Genomic DNA, 19,180 nt, shown 5'->3' with positions numbered 1-19,180 from the left:
CCCAGCGATCTGGTTAGTTCCCGCTTGCTGTGTTGTACCTTGTGAGAGAAACCTTGGACTGTTTGTGGCCATAGCATTGGAATCATGATATATCATAAATGGACGCTTGGTTTGTTTGGACATGGTTTGTATGGTGAGGCAGGGCTTTTCTTCAGCAGGAACTCACTAGAACCCAGTTCTGGCACCTCTCAGGTGGGCGCCATTGCCATTATAAGAGAAGCAATGATTCTTCAACATCAGTTTCGTTGGATTGGTCATGTTGTGCACATGCCCGGTTATCGTCTTCCAAAGCTGCTCTATTCCGAACTTAAAAACGGAAAGCATAATGCTGGTGGTCAACAATGGAGGTTTAAAGACACTCTCAAGGAAAACCTTTAAAAATATAGTATAAACACAGAGATCTGGGAAAAACTGGCCTGCAAGTGCTCCAATTGGAGAACGGCCTTTACCAAAGGTGTCGTGGGCTTTGAAGACTCTTGAACTCTGGATGAAAGGGAGAAATGTGCTAAGAGGAAGGCATGTTTGGCAAACCCTCACCGTGATCAACTCTTGCCTGGAAACCAATTTGTCCACCGCAGAAGGATGTGGGAGTCCAGAATTGGCCTTCACAGTTACGGACTCGCTGTTAAGATGGTGTTCATGGAAGACAATCTTACTCAGCTTCAAGGGATCGCCAAAGAAGAAGAGAAAATGGGAGGCGTTCATGAAGAGTTTCGGCACCTCTTTTTCTAGAAAAATAACACTGGCAAGCGGCTTACATCCCCCAGTGTGGGACTTTGGGAGTCCTAGAGGGTTTGTGTTTTTTGGCATGGCGGTAGGGAGAGAAATGGGGTGATTTTCCTCAGGAATGATGTGCACCAAGAGCTTCCGTCCTCTTTTATTTCTCTGGAGGCAGGTGGCAGCGGCCTTGTCTCCAGCCGCAGCGATATTATCATTACAGCTAAGGGCCAGGAGAGGAAGGCCCGGCCCGGTGGGTTAAGATAGGTGAGGCGCCCCTCTTCCTCCTCCTCCCTCCCAAGCGTCGCCAGCCTCTGCGCCAAGCAGCGTAGAGCCGAGGCCCCTCTTCTTCTTCTTCTTCATTGCCGAGGCTGACTTCAGGGGTTTATATTTAGCCCATTGTGTCCAAAGGGAGACTGCAGCGCTGGCAGAACAGACCCGCCGCACGAGCCCAGGGAAGGGGGGAGAAGGCGGGCGCCTAGGTGACAGAGACGGACGAGCCAGGTGGCGCTGCTTGCCGACTGCGCAGCGACGGGGCGACGCGGGGAGGCGGCTGCAGGCGGGAGCCCCTCCAGGCTGCGGGCAGGGAGGCGCTGGAGGTGCCGGCGAGGCAGCGGGGAGGAAGGGAGCCGAGCCGAGCAGCTACCCACCGCGGCGGCAGCAGCATCAGTAGCCGCCTGGGTCGGTGCCCTGGGAAAAGATGGTCGCTGCTCACACTTCCCATTCTTCCTCCTCCACCGAGTGGATCGCTTGCCTGGATAAAAGGTACCACCGGCGCCTTTGGGGGGGGGGTGAGGGAATGGGGTGCACCCTCCTGACTGGGTGTCGTCCCCCCCCCCTCTCTCCCTCTTATCCCTTCGCTGCAGTAGTGGCCTATATAGGAATACATTCAGCTGGGTGGGAATATCGAAATCCCTGCGCGGGAAGAGGGCGGGGTAGTGGGTTTTGCAGGCGACCCCCCTGTGTTTGTAAGCGGGGGGGGGGCAGCGCTTTCTCCACACGGGTGTATTGTCGTGTGTCTGTGGGAGAGGTGAGAACAAGCCCCGAGGGGCCACGCGTTTCGCCTGGGAGATAATGCACGTGCCCGAGGAATAGGAAACGAAAGGGTCGTTTCCCCCCACCCCATAGGAGCTTCTGGGTCCGCCTCGTGTCTTTCCCGGCCTCCCGCTGCTGCTGCTGCTGCTGGTGGCTCTTGCTGCAAGGCCTGTGCATTTAGGCACTGCTGGCAAGGGAGAAACGGGGAGATCAATAATCCATCTGTGCAAGAGCACCTACCTTAGAGATGGGTCACAAGACTTTGGGTGGGTGGGGTGGTTTCCCAGAAGGCATCTTGGTGGAAGATATGATCACTGTGTCCATCTGTATTACTGTTATTATTTAGCATCTTCTGCAGTGTGACACACACACATATATATATATATATATACACACACACACACACATACATATACACACACATACACACACAGTGGTACCTCTGGTTACAAGACGCTTCAGGTTACACACTCCGCTAACTCAGAAATAATACCTCAAGTTAAGAACCTTGCTTCAGGATGAGAACAGAAATTGTGCGGCAGCGGGAGGCCCCATTAGCTAAAGTGGTGATTCAGGTTAAGAACAGTTTCAGGTTAAGAACAGACCTCCAGAACGAATTAAGTACTTAACCCGAGGTACCAATGCCACACTGCAGAAGTTGCTCAATCTCTCTCTCTCTATATATATATATGCGCTAACTTTTCCAGAGTGATGTTTCAGTTGTGGGGTGGTAGAGTGTATAAGAGAGAGGGAGACACCCTGAAGACATAGGCCATTGCATTATGCTTGGCCAGATTGCCCAGGGATGTCTAATCTGACTGGCAGACAGACTCTCTGGGGTTTCAGGCAGATTGACCCCGTGGGTTGGGGGGAATGCTGTCCTTGAGAAGCCCTAAAAAGGTGATATCCATGTACATTCTGACTCCATATTCTTAATGTGTTGGTGTGGGTTGATTTTATTGTGTGGCTTAATTTCATAGGAAAGCGAAGACGTACCTGCATTGGCGAGACGGACTTAGCTGGCCTTTTGGTCCCTGAAATGAGATGGTTCTGTATGAACTTGGGCTCCCTGGTGTATCTGTGTAGTGCGTTATACTGCTATACTATATACACATACCCTTTGTGGTATATTCCAAAAAATGATTCAGTCAAACAAGGAGGCCACTTGGCATCTCAGATGCTTGAAGACCACGCACCAAGCTGCATGCATGTAGCTGCTCACAACATGGATCCTATTGCTCACCACGGTGGATTTCACCACGCCATCGCAATCCACAACAACTGTGGTTAGTGAGGTGGAATCAGCAGATTGGTGTGGTGTGAGGAGTTATGCAGGAGAGTCTTGTCTCCAAGGCCCACCTGCAACCGTTCTCGGTTTTCAAGCAGACATGGCAGGGTTACTTGTTCCAGATGACTGGCCCTCTGGCTTAGAGCAGGGGTTTCCCAAACACTAGCCCATGGGCCGCTGCTTCATTCAGGTAGTTCAGTGTGTCTGTTAATTTGTGGCTGAAGTCAAGAGATGGCACATCCATCGTATTAAATATATTGATTTGTAATTGTATATTTTTCGCTGCTTATTCCTTACGTTGTTTTATGACAAATGCATGTTATACAATAAAATGAAACCTGTAAGATATGAAAGGAATAAAAAGACCGCGTTAAAAGGACTGCATCTAGCACTGCACATTGCAATTACTACAACAGGTGTAAAAATCTGCCAAGACCTGCAGCAATTTGCAAGTGGTCCATGGTGGTGGTGGGAGTTCTTGAACCACTGGCTTAGTGCAGATGAGAATACCTTTATTACTGCACCCACCAATACAAGTATGCCAACTCTCCCCTTGTCACTTCCATTTTCTCTGGGGATTTGAATTCCCATTTTAAAAAATCCCGTGAGTTAACATCTCCTCTTACCTGACTACATTCCTGGAGATTTATCCTTTCTCCTTCACATGAAAGTGAAAGATCTCTCTACCTCATGTCAGTAAAAGCCAAGTTGGTGACAGAATGACTCTCCTCACTTCATTCTCTTCCCCACCTTAAAGTTTCTTAAATGATTTCTTCATCACCATGGGCCGCAAATGTGATTGTTCCCGGATGCTGGCAGGCAGGGTAATTTCACATTGGATCTGATTGTAGGCTTGGCAATAAACAGTACGTTGTTAGTCACTGTTCATTAACACTGATTGATGGGTGAAAAGAGAGTAGTAAAGCAACATTTTTCCTTAACGCACCTGAATTACCGTATTTTTCGCTCTATAACACGCACCTGACCATAACACGCACATCGTTTTTAGAGGAGGAAAACAAGGGAAAAAATATTCTGAACGAAACAGTGGATGTATCATTTTTGTGCTTCATGCTGTGGCCACAGACATGTGATCTGATGGTGAATTTGGGCTGACCCAATGCAAAGATCCTGAGGATCCATGTGGATCCATGCTTTGTAACCACGTTTTTGCACCATTGCAGCCCCAGACAACAGTGGGTGCGTGATTTGGGGGGGGGGGCAGGCTGTAGCCATGGACATGCTATGTTCTCTGGTGGTGAATTTGGGGGTGACCCAATGCAAAGATCCTGAGGATCCATGCTTTTTAACCACATTTTTGCACCGTTGCAGCCCCAGGCAACAGTGGGTGCATGATTTGGGGGGGCAGGCTGCAGCCATGGACATGCTATGTTCTCTGGTGGTGAATTTGGGGGTGACCCAATGCAAAGATCCATGTGGATCCATGCTTTTTAACCACATTTTAAGTGGGGAGGGAAGGAAAAACACAGAAGGGCTAAGAATGCAGGAGTGGGGTATAACGGGAGGGAGGAAAGGAAGGCAAAAGTTTTCCCCACGCACCCACCCAAGCCAGCCAGCTCTCTCTCTCTCTCTCTCTCTCTCTCTCTCTCTCTCTCTCTCTCTCCCACCTGCATGTTTTCAGCAGCACCGGAGCACAGAGAGGAAGGAGCGGAGCACAGAGAGGAAGGAGCGACAGTCTGCTTTTCCCCTCTGCTTGCCTGGAGGGGAGGGGCTTTCCCTGCTCTTTGTTCCGTTTGAGCAAACACAGTAACGAAACAGAGGAGGGTGGGCAGTAAGACCCTGAGGCAGAATGCAGGAAAGCAGCAACTTCCTGTCTCACGGAGCTCCCTTCTCCCTGAAGCGCGGTTTGATTTTTGCCTTATTTTTCGGCTCCAGGGACCACACATTCGCTGCATAACACGCACAGACATTTCCCCTTCCTTTTTAGGAGAAAAAATCTGCGTGTTATAGAGCGAAAAATACGGTATTCTTGGGGATTGGATATGGCAAAAAAAGGACTAGTGTGATCTCATCCTATCACCGGCAATCACATGATAGTCATCTTGCAGTGTGCACCATTCATGACCTTAGCTGATCATACTGATTGTAAAATTGATTTCAGTAGGTTATATCTCTTCAGCTGTTTCCCTAAATTTATTGTTGAGCGCTTTTCAGGTAAATGGTGCATATTTATTCAGGAGTATGGCTTTCACTGAGTATGGCATTCACACCAAGCCTTTGCTTCCCCCCCTAAAGTATCCTGGGGAGTATAGTTTTTAAAGGTGCTGGGAATTGGCTCTTTGAGGGAATAAACTGCAGCTCCCAGTATTCTTTGAAAGAAGCCATGTGCTCCGCTCTAAATGTGCTTTGAGTGTATTGTGTGTATGCAGCCTTCAAAGCGCATTTAGAGCACATAGCTTCTTTCAGCGCATGGTGTTTATGCAGCCTTCAGTGGGGCTTACTCCCAGGTAAGTGTGTATACTGTGTGTGGCATTAAGAGTTAAGGCCCTGTGCAGCGTATGGGATTGCAGTCGTGCCTCATACTGTACAGATCTGAAAATACCAGAGGGGGAGAAATAATGTGAGACAAGGCTGTGGTGTGAAGAAGGCCTATGATAATAGCAACCTCACAGAAGCTAAGCTGGTATGAGTCTGGTGAAGACCTCCTTGGGAGTTCTGCATGAGTGCTGTTGAAGAAAGGCAGCTTATCAAAGAAATTGCTTTCCAGGCTAAACAGCACAGCTGTTATTTTTGGCTGACAGTAACTTGCTTATAACCACACCTAATTTAGCCCGGTTTGGTACCAAAAGAACGGGTACCTTTCCACCCAGCCCTTCATGTCTCAAAGAGGGAGGCTGCTAGGTTGTAAACTCTCTTGCCTCCAGAGTGGTGGGCAAACATCTGTCTTGTAGGAACTGCTTCGTATTTTACTAGAATCATAGAACCCTGAGGTATGCCTGCCAAAGCCATATTCAAAATGGTGGCACAGTGAGCAAAGCTGATGGGCTACTGCATCCCAATTGAAATAAATAAAAGCCGCCTCAGAAGATCTCAAAACCAGGGCATGCTTAGATACCCTGGACCCAAGCCACGTAAGGGCTTTGTAGCTCATAGCCAGCACTTTGAATTGAGCCTGGAAACTGACAAGTGGAGCAGTTACAACAAGGAGTTTGTGTTCCTGGCTGACTGACCGAACCCAAAGGGTGCTCATCAATGGTTCCTCTTCATCCTGGAGAAGAGTGACTAGTGGGGTGCCACAGGGTTCTGTCTTGGGCCCGGTCTTATTCAACATCTTTATCAACGACTTGGATGATGGACTCAAGGGCATCCTGATCAAATTTGCAGATGACACCAAACTGGGAGGGGTGGCTAACACCCCAGAGGACAGGATCGCACTTCAAAACGACCTTGACAGATTAGAGAACTGGGCCAAAACAAACAAGATGAATTTTAACAGGGAGAAATGTAAAGTATTGCACTTGGGCAAAAAAAATGAGAGGCACAAATACAAGATGGGGGACACCTGGCTTGAGAGCAGTACATGTGAAAATGATCTAGGAGTCTTGGTTGACCACAAACTTGACATGAGCCAACAGTGTGACGCGGCAGCTAAAAAAGCCAATGCAATTCTGGGATGCATCAATAGGAGTATAGCATCTAGATCAAGGGACGTAATAGTGCCACTGTATTCTGCTCTGGTCAGACCTCACCTGGAGTACTGTGTCCAGTTCTGGGCACCACAATTCAAGAAGGACACTGACAAACTGGAACGTGTCCAGAGGAGGGCAACCAGAATGGTCAAAGGCCTGGAAACGATGCCTTATGAGGAACGGCTAAGGGAGCTGGGCATGTTTAGCCTGGAGAAGAGGAGGTTAAGGGGTGATATGATAGCCATGTTCAAATATATAAAAGGATGTCACATAGAGGAGGGAGAAAGGTTGTTTTCTGCTGCTCCAGAGAAGCGGACATGGAGCAATGGATCCAAACTACAAGAAAGAAGATTCCACCTAAACATTAGGAAGAACTTCCTGACAGTAAGAGCTGTTCGACAGTGGAATTTGCTGCCAAGGAGTGTGGTGGAGTCTCCTACTTTGGAGGTCTTTAAGCAGAGGCTTGACAACCACATGTCAGGAGTGCTCTGATGGTGTTTCCTGCTTGGCAGGGGGTTGGACTCGATGGCCCTTGTGGTCTCTTCCAACTCTATGATTCTATGATTCTATGATCCTCTTGTAACTGGCTCTGGTCAGCAATCTGACTGCAGGATCTTGGACCTGCTGAATTGGCCCAACACTTTGTAAAGGTAGCCCCATGTAGCTCATCTTACTGTCATCCAAATGGGATGAAACTAAAGCTGTTCAGATATTTGGACCCGAAGTTGTTTAGGGCTATAAAGCACCAGGACAAATTGGGCCTGGAAATGAATAAGCAGTCGGTGTAACTCTTCAGTGTGTAATATGGCTCCATTTCCCCACAACGGATTTGTTGTAGCTGAATTCTTCAGCAGTCGTATTTGAGGGCAGCACCACATCTAATGCATTGCAGCTCTTGTGCAAGAGCCTCTGGTTGGTTATGTACACCTGAGGCTGATTCCCTCATCCCTTGAAGAAGGCAGGGTCTGATCCTGGGAGCCATGACCCTAAGAGACCAGAATTGAAATCTCTTTAAATCAGAGTTGAAGACTGGATATATGTGAGCCCAACATGTATTCCCAGCTTGCTAGGCTATGGTTTACTAAGCTAGGAACTTTGGGTCCAAAAGTAGTGAGGTACTCTAGTGTCTCAGTACTCTTACTCAATGCTTAGAAGATCAAAGTTAAGAGCACAGCATCCCCTCATTGCAAAGTAAGTCTTCCAGACTTCTTGCTGTGGTCTAAAAAAGAACGGCCACATTTACATCTTTGTTTTATAGAATTTAAGATGATGCATGTTCCATATGAACGATGATGTTCAAAGATCACACCAGTTAGCCCAAGGAATACAGTTCCATACAATGAAGTATATATTAATTCTTAGGCTCTCTTTGCAGTTTTCAGAACCTGCAGTGCCTTTGCCAGTTCTTGTGCTTGCTTGCAGGAGCTGATCACAGAAGAAGCCATGTAATGCCACTGTCCTGGTGTGTCAAGAATGTTATGATCCTTGCTTGGCTTTTCATGAATTATTTAAAGATTGAGGGTTGCTTTGAGGACATAGTGCACTCAGCTAGTCCTTTGCGGTGTGACCTTTGTTTGAGTGTACCTTTTGAAAATGAATATATAAGTACAGCATTAACGCTAAAACAAACAGATGGTGCATGCAAAATGCATGTGATCATGGGCAGGCTCTATGTGCTTTGCAAGGAGGAAAAAGGTAGCCAGAGCAACAAATGTGTGTGTTTGTGGGGAAGCTTCAGAGGTTTTCCAGGTGCTAGGTGAAGTCCTCAAGGATGCCATTGCGACGATTGGCATCATGCTGACAACTCCAAGACTTGAGGAATGGTAATGCTGGACAGGATTGTTGCCAATCTGTATTATTTGCCTGATTATTATTATTATTATTTGCCTGGTGTAGGGATGTGGGTGGCGCTGTGGTCTAAACCACTGAACCTCTTGGGATTGCCAATCAGAAGGTTGGCAGTTCTAATCCCTGCGATGGGGTGAGCTCCCGTTGCTCGGTCCCAGCTCCTGCCCACCTAGCAGTTTGAAAGCACACCAGTGCGAATAGATAAATAGGTACCACTGCGGCGGGAAGGTAAATGGCGTTTCCATGCACTATGGTTTCCATCACGGTGTTCTGTTGCGCCAGGAGCGGTTTAGTCATGCTGGCCACATGACCCGGAAAGCTGTCTATGGACAAATGCTGGCTCCCTCGGCCTAAGAGCGAGATGAGCGCCGCAGTCCCATAGTTGCCTTTGACTGGATTTAAAACATCCAGGGGTCCTTTACCTTTACCTATTTGCCTGATAATAAGTAAGAGCAGATCAAACCAGGCTGCACCAAGTCTTAATTAAGCAGATTTAATTGAACTTGATACAGATTTAATGAAAACCTGACACACATTTGTTGTATTTGCAACTGGGTGCGCCAGTCACACTCCTCCTGCCTTGCAGGTTAGATTTGGGAGTTCTGCTTTTCAAATTAAAAATGGTTAGACAAATGGTTAGCAGATCTTCCAATAGAGAACATGAGGCACTTGGCCATTGGTTGCTTTGTCTTAACTCTTGGTATGTTGCTTAGTAGTGATAAATTCTTTTCGTTGTCCTAATATTGCACTTAAGAAAAAAGAAAGATCATCATCATCATCATCATCATCATCGTTAATTATTTTAAAAAGGATACAAGCTGATGCTTCCCCGATCCACAAAAAATCCTGACTAATCCCAATGAAGATTTATTATTTATTAAAAAATACTGATATACCACAGTATTATGAAAATATATCACAGCATGTTTGCAACAATATAGAAACGTAAAGCCAGACAATAACATTATAAAATGTTTAAAACAAGGCCACAGCAAAAAAATAAATTAAAAACAAATATTGATAGACTATTGTGGGTGATTCTTACTTAATTGCCTGCATAGGCCTTGGTGGAATAGAAAAGTTTTTAGCAGGTGTTAAAAATTTGGCACAGAAGGCACCCACTGAATATTTATTGGCAAAGTATTCCACAAGACTAGACTGATGGCACTAAAGACTCGGTTTCTTGTTGTTGTCGATGAGCCTCATCAACTGGGGGAGAGATGACCAGCGACACTCTGAACAACTTGGGTTCAGCCAATCCCTGAGGTATCCTGGCCCCAAGTTGTTCAGGACTTTGTGAATCCTTACAAATTATTTGTAAAACAACAAATGGCAAACGATAGTCTGATGAGGCAAGGTAACAGGATGACCAGAGGTGGACAGTGGCTTTGTAGGAAGCCCTTGAGCCATGACTAGTGCGTTTAAAAATTGCGGAGAGGAGGAGAGATTCAGAGTTAGACGTTACTGCAGTATTCTGAGCATGTAGCAAGAAAAAGCCATAGTTGTGCTGGGGCTTGGAAGTGTTCAGAGGGACTCAGCAGTCTAGCACAACTGTGAGGCTCTCTTCCCCCACTTGCCTGCAGCAGCCTCAGAGGGAAGCCTTTGCGTTATTGCAGCACTGAGCTTCCGGGACTCTCTGAGCATCCTATCCAAAACGGCCAGCCTTAGCATTCCTGTCTGGAACTGAATTTTTAAGCTCGGCTACAGAGGCACTCTTGAGTGGCTCAGCAGTCTAGTGCCAAAATGAGTGGCAGGTTTCCTTTTCTGGCTTGCACCTCAAGGACGGACACTATCCCTGTTGATGCGTGAGGCATCCAAAATGCTCAGAGCGCCATAAGCACACCCAATCCTAATTCCCCCTCCCTCAGTTCCCACGTTGTGAAGGAAGTCTGGGGGTTGTTTTGTCATGGTTACCAGCAAGCGATGGAGGAATACTTGCCATGAAAGGTCTGGTAAGCAGAACTGTGTACCCTTTTCCCATTGCAAAACCCCTAGGAAAACCCAACAAAACATTTAGCAGATGCTGACCTAAAATTTATGAATGGGGCTGAAGATACTATAGTTACTAATCTGGGGCCTACCCTGATCAGACTGAAATACTTGAAGTCCCTTTGATTTCAATCAAAAGGTTAAGTAGGTGTAATAAAGCGTAAAAGCATGCTTACAAGTAATTAATTTGTTGCTGGTTCAATTAGGCTCAGTAAGTTTGTTTTAAGTTATTCCAATTACAGGGATTTTTTTAAAGCCCACAAGCTGACTTCTGACACCATTTATAAAAACAGCTTGACCATAAATCAATTTTCTCTTGAGATTTTCAGCCTGCAAGAATTTATTTTTTTTAAGGTTTATGAGGTTTCAGCAGCGTAGTAATCACTAGATTTGTAGCTAAGTGCTTTCCTGACAAAGTGGTATCTGTCCCACAAAAGCTTATGCCCACAAGTATTTTAAGCATCACAGGACTCTTAATTTGCTCTTTTTGTTTGGAATCTCTGGATTTTAATTTGATTTCACACTTGAGTTTGTAAGAGAGTCTAAATCAGTGGTCTCCAGCTGTTTTTGGACTAGAGTTTCCATCATCCCTGACCACTGGTCTTGCTAGCTAGCAATGATGGGAGTTGTCATCCAAAAACAGCTACACACACACACACACACACACACACACACACACACAATGAGTGGACTCCCTACCTTTCTACCTGTGTCAGCGTTGACACAATAATGCAGGTATCCTGACCATAGCTGTCAACTTACAGATTTGAAAATAAGGGACCAGCAGCCTTGAAAATAAGGGACCAGCAGCCAAATAAGGGACCTGCAGCCTCACCTGTTCCAGGCACTCCAGTCTTCCTGTCCTCCTGCAGTCTGGTCAAACTCATGCTGGTAGCTTTGAGAACACTGTCCAACCAACTTTGTAACCAGAGGTTCAACGGAATAGAATCTGAATCACATGCACCACAAGGCCTATGCAGCCTCAACTTAAGATGGCTCCCCGGCCTGGCTTTGCATTGCAAAGTTTGCAGCAGCACATGCAACAAAATGGCGTCCAGCATTCAAAACCCCCCTCAGCTTGCATTAACTAGCCACACACAAGGCATGCAAGCTCCACCCCCCAGTCGTTCTTAGACTTCTTATTGGGTGAGCAACACAGCCAAGAAACACAGTTGGAGCCTCCCTCCTCCCTGGCCGGCAGGGGGGGAGGGAGAGGGAGAGGAGCTGCTTCCTTTGAAATTTAAGGGACATCATTTAAGGGACATCTGTCAATAAGGGACATCTATCAATAAGGGACAGCAGTAGGACATGGCGCTGGAATAAGGGATTGTCCCTTCAAATAAGGGACACTTGACAGCTATGATCCTGACCACATTTCAGAGATACAATAAACATAATTTTTCATGGTGCACTAATACTTGCTCCTTTTAAGGCAGCTTGCAGTTTGAGCACTGTTCATATACTATAAGCAGATTGCCACCATTGATTGCTTGATGATGGCACTTGTTCAGACAAACAGTGATGAAGCCTGAATTTTCTGGTCTGCGAAGAAATAATCAACCAACCGTTTATTATTTAATTAGCAGTTAAATAATTGCCATTACAACTTCCAGCCGTTCTTCTGAAAACTTGGACAAACCGTTGGCAGTTCAAAAACAGTCAGGCAAAAAGAGTTTCTTTGGTTCAGGCAGACTCTTAAAGAATCTGTGGTGGATCTTAGAGTTCATCTCATGCAGTGTCTTTCATGTGCATTGAGTTCTTTTTCAACTAGAGCAGCCCGCACAGGTACAGGTTGCAGATTGTTTCTGGGGCCATGCAGTTGCCTTGCTGCTGCAACTGATCAAGAGTGGAATTTCTTATCAGAGCCAGAATTCAGTAGCCAAAGAACCTTCACCCATCCATACAGAACCACCCAGAATCTGTCTGGAAAGATAGGCTTGTAGGTATTTTATGTTATTTAAGACCCCACCTTTTAATTTTACACACACATACACAATAGGCAGCTTTCAGCAATAAATAATACATATAGTAACACCTGAATAGGCAAAAAATCAACATCAGATAAAATCAGCACCCCTGGTTTGTTTTTTAAAAAGCATCAATTATATTTTATTACATTTCAGCATTTCTAGCATACACAGTCAAAACACGATTACATCTTTTTTATTTTTGTCGACTTCCCACCTCATTTGTTGTTTTTCCCCTTCTGCTGCACCTTAGCTTCTAAATCAGCATCTCTGTTTATTAAGAGCATGAACACACACACACACACACAGTCTTAAAACAGAAAAAGATTTGGTGTTAGATTAACATTTCTATAGCAGGAATTCCACAGCCTGGCACCACTCTGGAAAGGGCCTTATTGATGATTGTCACATGCCTAACCTCTGAGGTTGGGGACATCTGGATATGACCTTAACTGTCAAGTCAGGTTCATGTGAGAGCTGGTGGTCCTTGAGATATCAGGGATGCCGCCAGACGCAAGGGCTGTAACTCAACAATAGAATACATGCTTGGCATGAAGAAGGGCTTGGATATCCATTGCCTATGCAACCTGGGCTGCGGCCAACTCTTCACTGAAATGCTGGGGAACTGCTGATAGTCAATGGTATAAGGCAGCTTCCTATGCATAGCCTCAGAAACCAAAGTGAGAATGAGTAGCGTTGCCATTTGTTAAGGAGAACAAAACTTCTGGTGCACTGCAGAGTCCGTACCCCGTTCCCCACCAGCAAAAGGCTCATACAAGTAAACAAAGCAAACATGCTTTACATGCATATTCTGTACAGATTACAGAACCCGGCTCTTTTCTCGAGGCAGCATTTCGGTCTCCCTGGCCTCATTCTCCAGGAGTGTGCTGGAGGTAGAGAGAAATGTTTATGAAATGGTAGCAGAGGGAAGACTCTTCCGAAACATCATCATTTCAAAGCTCCTTCCCTGATCAAAGAAGCATGATTATTTGGGCACATCCAAGGCTGCAGAGACATCACCTTGCCAACAAAGGTCCGTATAGTAAAAGCTATGGCTTTCCCAGTAGTGATGTATGGAAGTGAGACCTGGACCATAAAGAAGGCTGATCACCGAAGAATTGATACTTTTGAATTCTGGTGCTGGAGGAGACTCTTGAGAGTCCCATGGATTGCAAGAAGATCAAACCTATCCATTCTTAAGGAAATCAGCCCTGAGTTCTCACTGGAAGGACAGATCGTGAAGCTGAGGCTCCAATACTTTGGCCACCTCACAAGAAGAGAAGGACTCCCTGGAAAAGACCTTGATGTTGGGAAAGATGGAGGGCACAAGGAGAAGGGAACGACAGAGGACGAGATGGTTGGATAGTGTTCTCGAAGCTACCAGCATGAGTTTGACCAAACTGCGGGAGGCAGTGGAAGACAAGAGTGCCTGGCGTGCTCTGGTCCATGAGGTCACGAAGAGTCGGACACGACTAAACAACAACAACAAGGCTGCAGGGCTCATCCCCTTGGGGTTTCAAGATGAGAAGGAATTTTGGGAATTCCATTTCTCCCGCACTGCAGATGTGTGGGATTGTTACATGTCACATGTCTGTTTACATTCCAGCACAGATTGTTGGAGTCTCGTGAGCGGAACATCCGCTCTGTATTGCTTTTGTGTTGTCTCTCTCTGAGAAGAACAACAAGGAGAGAAGCCATGTTTTCTTTGTCCTGATTTATGTACAATAAAAGTAGCCTAGTATCCACGCCTCGAGTCAGATCTGTTGTGTGTTTACTCTGCTGAGTAACGTGTGCTCATGCACGCCAGCATGAGTCGCAGACGCACGTCGGAGGAGGAGTAGTGATGGATCTCCGCAGCGGCAAGGCTGAGAAGGGGGTCACTCCAGCTGGGGCCTGTCCATCTGGCTTTCCATCCCACGGTTCCGACAGGAATGATTAGCAGATTAAAAAAATAAAAACGGCACTGGTTTCAGTGTGTTCGTTGAAAACACGTGCTATACTTGTAGGCCCTTTCTGTGAGACTTTGGCATATAATCCCAAAGACTCTTCATATTTTGTGAAGGGTTTCCTTAGCTATTGTTTCTGGAAAGCTATTGTGGGGAGGGGTGTAAACTGGCAAAAACAGGGAGGGTGGGAGGGTGTAGATTCCATTAAGAATGGCCTTCTCCCTGCCATAATAAAATTTGAGCACTGTCCCAAGTACATGCCCCACCATTTATTATTTCAATCATCTTTGCTGAACGAGAAGCAACATGTGGCAAGTCATTCAAATCCTTCCTCCTTTTGGAATCCTTGCTGATGGAAATTCTCTGGGCATGGGTCAGTTGCTGCTATTTCCTAGACAAGTGAGGACACAAGACATCCACAAGTGCTCTCTGTGAAAGCCGTAATATTTGGAAACAGCTTCCCATGCACTTGGCGCTGATGCAAAGCCTTATAATACCAGCACCAGGAGCTGCCCGGGAAGGTTTGGCTTATCATCCAAACTGGGGATCGGGCGAAAGCCACTCTTCCTTAACTATGATCTGCAATGGCAACAGATTGTGCTTAAAGGGGAGGGAGTTTAACCACGATCCTGGATTCAGGTGATCACCTAAATTAATTTTTCTTAGGTGCCATACCATGCTTTGCTAGAAGGACAGGGGAGAAACGGATGTGAGCTCCTCTCTTGGAGCCAGAATGGTTGAGTGATCCTAGTAAACCAAAGTTTGATTTTGTTGTGATTTGTGAACCAGGCCAGTAAATGGAGGTTCTCATTTTTCAGTGTTTTAAGTTTGGACATGCAGCAGTTTGGAGTAATGCATCAGCTGTACTCTTTGGGTTCTTCTAGATTACCTGTTTATTAAGCATTCATCCTGACTTGTTTGCACAAAGCTTACATGATGGTTCCATTGCACCTAGTCTTTATTTAATATTTATTCTGATTCATTTGTGGGAAGGTTGTAAGACAATAAGTATTTATCCTCCATCCATCCTGATTTGTTTGCGGGCTCTTCTAAATCTTCCCATTCATTATTTGTTCATTACTTTTCAACGCATTTCCCCATCACCTTCCTAACCATAAAAATCTCAGTTTCTTTTTAAGAATTGAGTTTGTTGTACTAGGGTGGCAGAGTGCTTTAATCCACTGTGCAAACCTAAATTTAACCGTTTGCTTGAATCCTTGCTGCATAGTGCTGATAGTCTGGAGCTTCTAGAAAAGACCTCTAGAAAAATATTTTCAGTAGCTACTTAAGCATTGCAGAATTCTGTGCAGCTCATCAGAGTCGGTGCACTTTTCTGAAGTTCCTAGTTGAAGATATAATCATCTCCTTGCTGTACTAACACTTATAGCCTAGGATAGGTTGGTATTTGTTGCTGAAGGGTTGAGGGTGTGTGTTTGTGTGTGTGTATTAATCATCCATAGCCTTTGGGAAAAGGTAACCTATAAAGAAAAATGAACCCATTATTTGATAGACAGGCAAACATCTCATTTCTGTCCTTGCAGGCCTTTGGAGCGCTCTGGTGAAGACGTGGATATTATATTCACCCGGCTGAAAGAAGTGAAAGCTTTTGAGAAGTTTCATCCAAATCTTCTGCAGCAAATATGTCTCTGTGGCTATTACGAAAATCTGGAAAAGGGAATTACATGTAAGATGTTTTCTCTCTCTTTCTGTGGATAAGAAAATCTCTTAGCAGTAAACAGAAATCACAAGGTCTTTGAATTATTAAAATGTTGGTAGCACAGAACATTCTTTGTAGCAGTAGTTAGTTTGACTACAGTACTATCGGTCTTGCAAATCTTACTTCCATTTCCACTATGTACTTTGCGAAAACTCTTATTTTTAATTGGAAATCCTTCAGTTTTATGTAAATAAACCCTTTACAATTGTTATAATAGTCTGCAGCAAACTTGAGTCTCCAGCTGTTTTTGGACTACAATTCCTATCATCCCTGACCACTGTTCTTGCTAGCTAGGGATGATGGGAGTTGTAGTCCAAAAACAGCCAGAGACCCAAGTTTGGGAAAACTCTGGTCTACAAAATCTTTGCATAGGGGCCTGGTAACACTTGACAATAAATTTCCAGACTCTGGGTGTGACGCTGCCTGACAGCGATAAAGGCTAATGACACGGGGAGGACACACAGTTTGCCCCATCGTCAGTACTACATCTGTGCATACTTGTGAGAATTTCCAAATATTGTTACCTCCTCTTTGCACTTGGTTTTCCTAAAAAGCAGCATTGATAAACTACAGCAAAACCTGCAGAATATTATGTACATACATCTGTCACATACAAAGAAAACTGAGCAGGGACACTGTCAAACTACTGAGTCATTGAAGTCACCAAGGCTTCAGCTATCTGTGGCATAGCCTTGTCATAAGGAAGTGTGAATGGCTGGAGGTCTGGCATTAACACCACTGCTGTTTACTTAGCAGTGGTATAGAGGAACCATACCTTGTCAAAAGGATCGTGTTTTGTTTGACAGCTCTAACAACCCCTCTGTGTTGCATTAGGTCAGGAGTCAGCAAACTTTTCCAGCAGGGGGCCGGTCCACTGTCCCTCAGGCCTTGTGGGGGGCTGGACTATATTTTGAAGGGGGGGGGGAATGAACGAATTCCTACGCCCCACAAATAACCCAGAGATGCATTTTAAATAAAAGCACACATTCTACTCATGTTAAAACACGCTGATTCCCAGCCATGGCTTCATCCTCTTCCACATTTGTGGGACATGACAGTTTTCCAGGATGTGGCCTAACAACCCGGCTCCATCAGTTGCAGACTTCGGGCTTTAAAATTTTGGCGGCCCCCTGTGCAATGCTAAAATTTGGTGTCTCCCCCCCCCCTTCTGTTGTACCTTATTGTTATGGTGCCCTCTCAGCTCGGCACCCAGTGCAGATGAACTGGTTGTGCTCCCCTAAATCTGCTTCTTGCTCTAGACCTCCTGCCCATCGTTCCAGACACAATGCTTTTCAATGGAGACAGCTTCTATCATGGCGGCTTCTCCCATTATGGTGTTTTGGTCATCTGTACTCTTTCCTTTGCTACCCTTGAGGCATGGGTTTTGCACCTCTTCAAAGGAAGAAAAGTCAATCAAGGAGGCTGTATTTATTTCTGGGATTGTATTGGCATAGCGCAGAGATGAAAAACCAATTTTTGGCTCAATTTAAGAAACATTGGGGCCACCCGCCTGTCAATCACACAGCGTCGTTATTTAACATCACCTCTCTGTACAGTTTCATGTAAATGTTTTGAAAGCCCAGGAATCCAGAATAGATCTCTGTAGAATTCCACAGAAAGGTCTCCCACTGGAAGCAACAACAAGCTCCAGTTACCACTTTATAGAACAGGCATAGGCAAACTCGGCCCTCCAGATTTTTTTGGGACTACAACTCCCATCATCCCTAGCTAACAGGACCAGTGGTCAGGGGTGATGGGAGTTGTAGTCCCAAAACATCTGGAGGGCTGAGTTTGCCTATGCCTGTCATAGAATCCTGCAGTGAGTAGAATAATTGCAGAGAAGCTCAACCCACACAGTTGTGTCCTGAAGTTTACTAAAAGCTGCCAAGAGATGTAGAAGAACCAACAAGATCCTACTCCCCCAATCCATATCTCTCCTGGTAAAGGTAATTAGCCTGGACAAGCAAAGCCATCTCTGACTGGATGCCAAATTAAACAGCTCCAAACTGAACTTGCATCATGCAAGAACCGAAGAAGTTCCACAGCCGCCATCCACCTTGGCCACAACGGAGTTCTGGTGTGCATTGTCAGCAATATGCTGATGGCACACAGCTCTGCTTCTCCTGTACGTCTGCAGATGTGGCAGGTGTATACTGGACTGTTGTCTTGCCTCAGTAATGGACTGGATAAAAGCTAACAAACTGAAGCTCAATCCAGATAAGACTGAGGCGCTGCTAGTGGGTGGTTCCCTAGACCCGATAGATGGGAGGGTGCCTGCTCTTGAGGGTTATAAGCCCTCTGAAGGGGCAGGTATGTAGCTTCTTCATGTGTTTCTGCGAGAAGCCCAGAAGGCTGGAACACGAGAACGGGCCTTTTTTGTGATGACTCCCCATTTGTGGAATGCTCTCCCCTGGAAGACTTGCCTGGCCTCTTCATTAAATATATTTAGGCACCAGGCAAACACCCAAGGCCTTCGGCTAATTAAACAGTTGATGACCTTTTAAACTGTGTGTTGGGGGGGGTGTTCTTTCATTTGTTACTGTCTTACGTATTTTTGTATTTTAATATTTTAAATCACCCTGTGATTCTTGGATGAAGAGCAGTATAGAAATTAAATGAATGAATAAATAAATAAAAACAAAAGATTAGCCTGTGGTTCTCTTAAAAAAGAGAGAGAGAGAGAGTACTGTCTCTTTTTAGCTGTATCCACCCCCAGTGCTCTGTCCCAAGGAAACATTGATTATATGATGCAAATAGGCCAGGCATGTCTCCTGGATCTTCAGGTCTAGACAAGATGAACCATGGGTTGAACAGACACGTTACAGGCATGAACTGAACCATGTACCCTGCCCACATTATTGGGTGTCAGAAACTGACGCTCATCCAAAACAAACACAAAATTAACATGAAGAGAATGGCTCTGCTATTAACTCAACATCCGCGGTGGAGTCAAGGTCAGAGCCATTGCGAATGCACCTCTCTGAAAGAAGAAAAGAAAGGTTTGGCAAGTTACCAAAGATTCT

The 19,180-nt window shown here is 45.5% G+C and overlaps 1 protein-coding gene across 3 annotated transcripts in view; it reads left to right on the top strand.

The window, feature by feature from the left end:
* The first annotated feature begins 1,010 nt into the window (after positions 1–1,010).
* RAPGEF4 (Rap guanine nucleotide exchange factor 4) overlaps positions 1,011–19,180 on the top strand; it is a 187,833-nt gene continuing 169,663 nt past the window's right edge. The window contains exons 1-2 of one of the 3 annotated variants that reach the window (XM_082230540.1): positions 1,011–1,482; positions 15,982–16,124. In XM_082230540.1, the coding sequence (XP_082086666.1) occupies positions 1,418–1,482; positions 15,982–16,124 (208 nt within the window). In that variant the 5' untranslated portion in view covers positions 1,011–1,417. Of the gene's footprint in view, positions 1,483–15,981; positions 16,125–18,906; positions 19,157–19,180 lie in introns of those variants that run through there. The other 2 variants (XM_082230542.1, XM_082230541.1) reach the window with 2 other exon arrangements.

The sequence above is a fragment of the Podarcis vaucheri genome (assembly GCF_965113315.1).
Source record: "Podarcis vaucheri genome assembly, chromosome: 1".
NCBI classification, from domain to species: Eukaryota; Metazoa; Chordata; class Lepidosauria; order Squamata; family Lacertidae; genus Podarcis; species Podarcis vaucheri.
The sequence above is the reverse complement of the archived record's forward strand: the minus strand, read 5'-3'. Positions and strand labels throughout refer to the sequence as shown.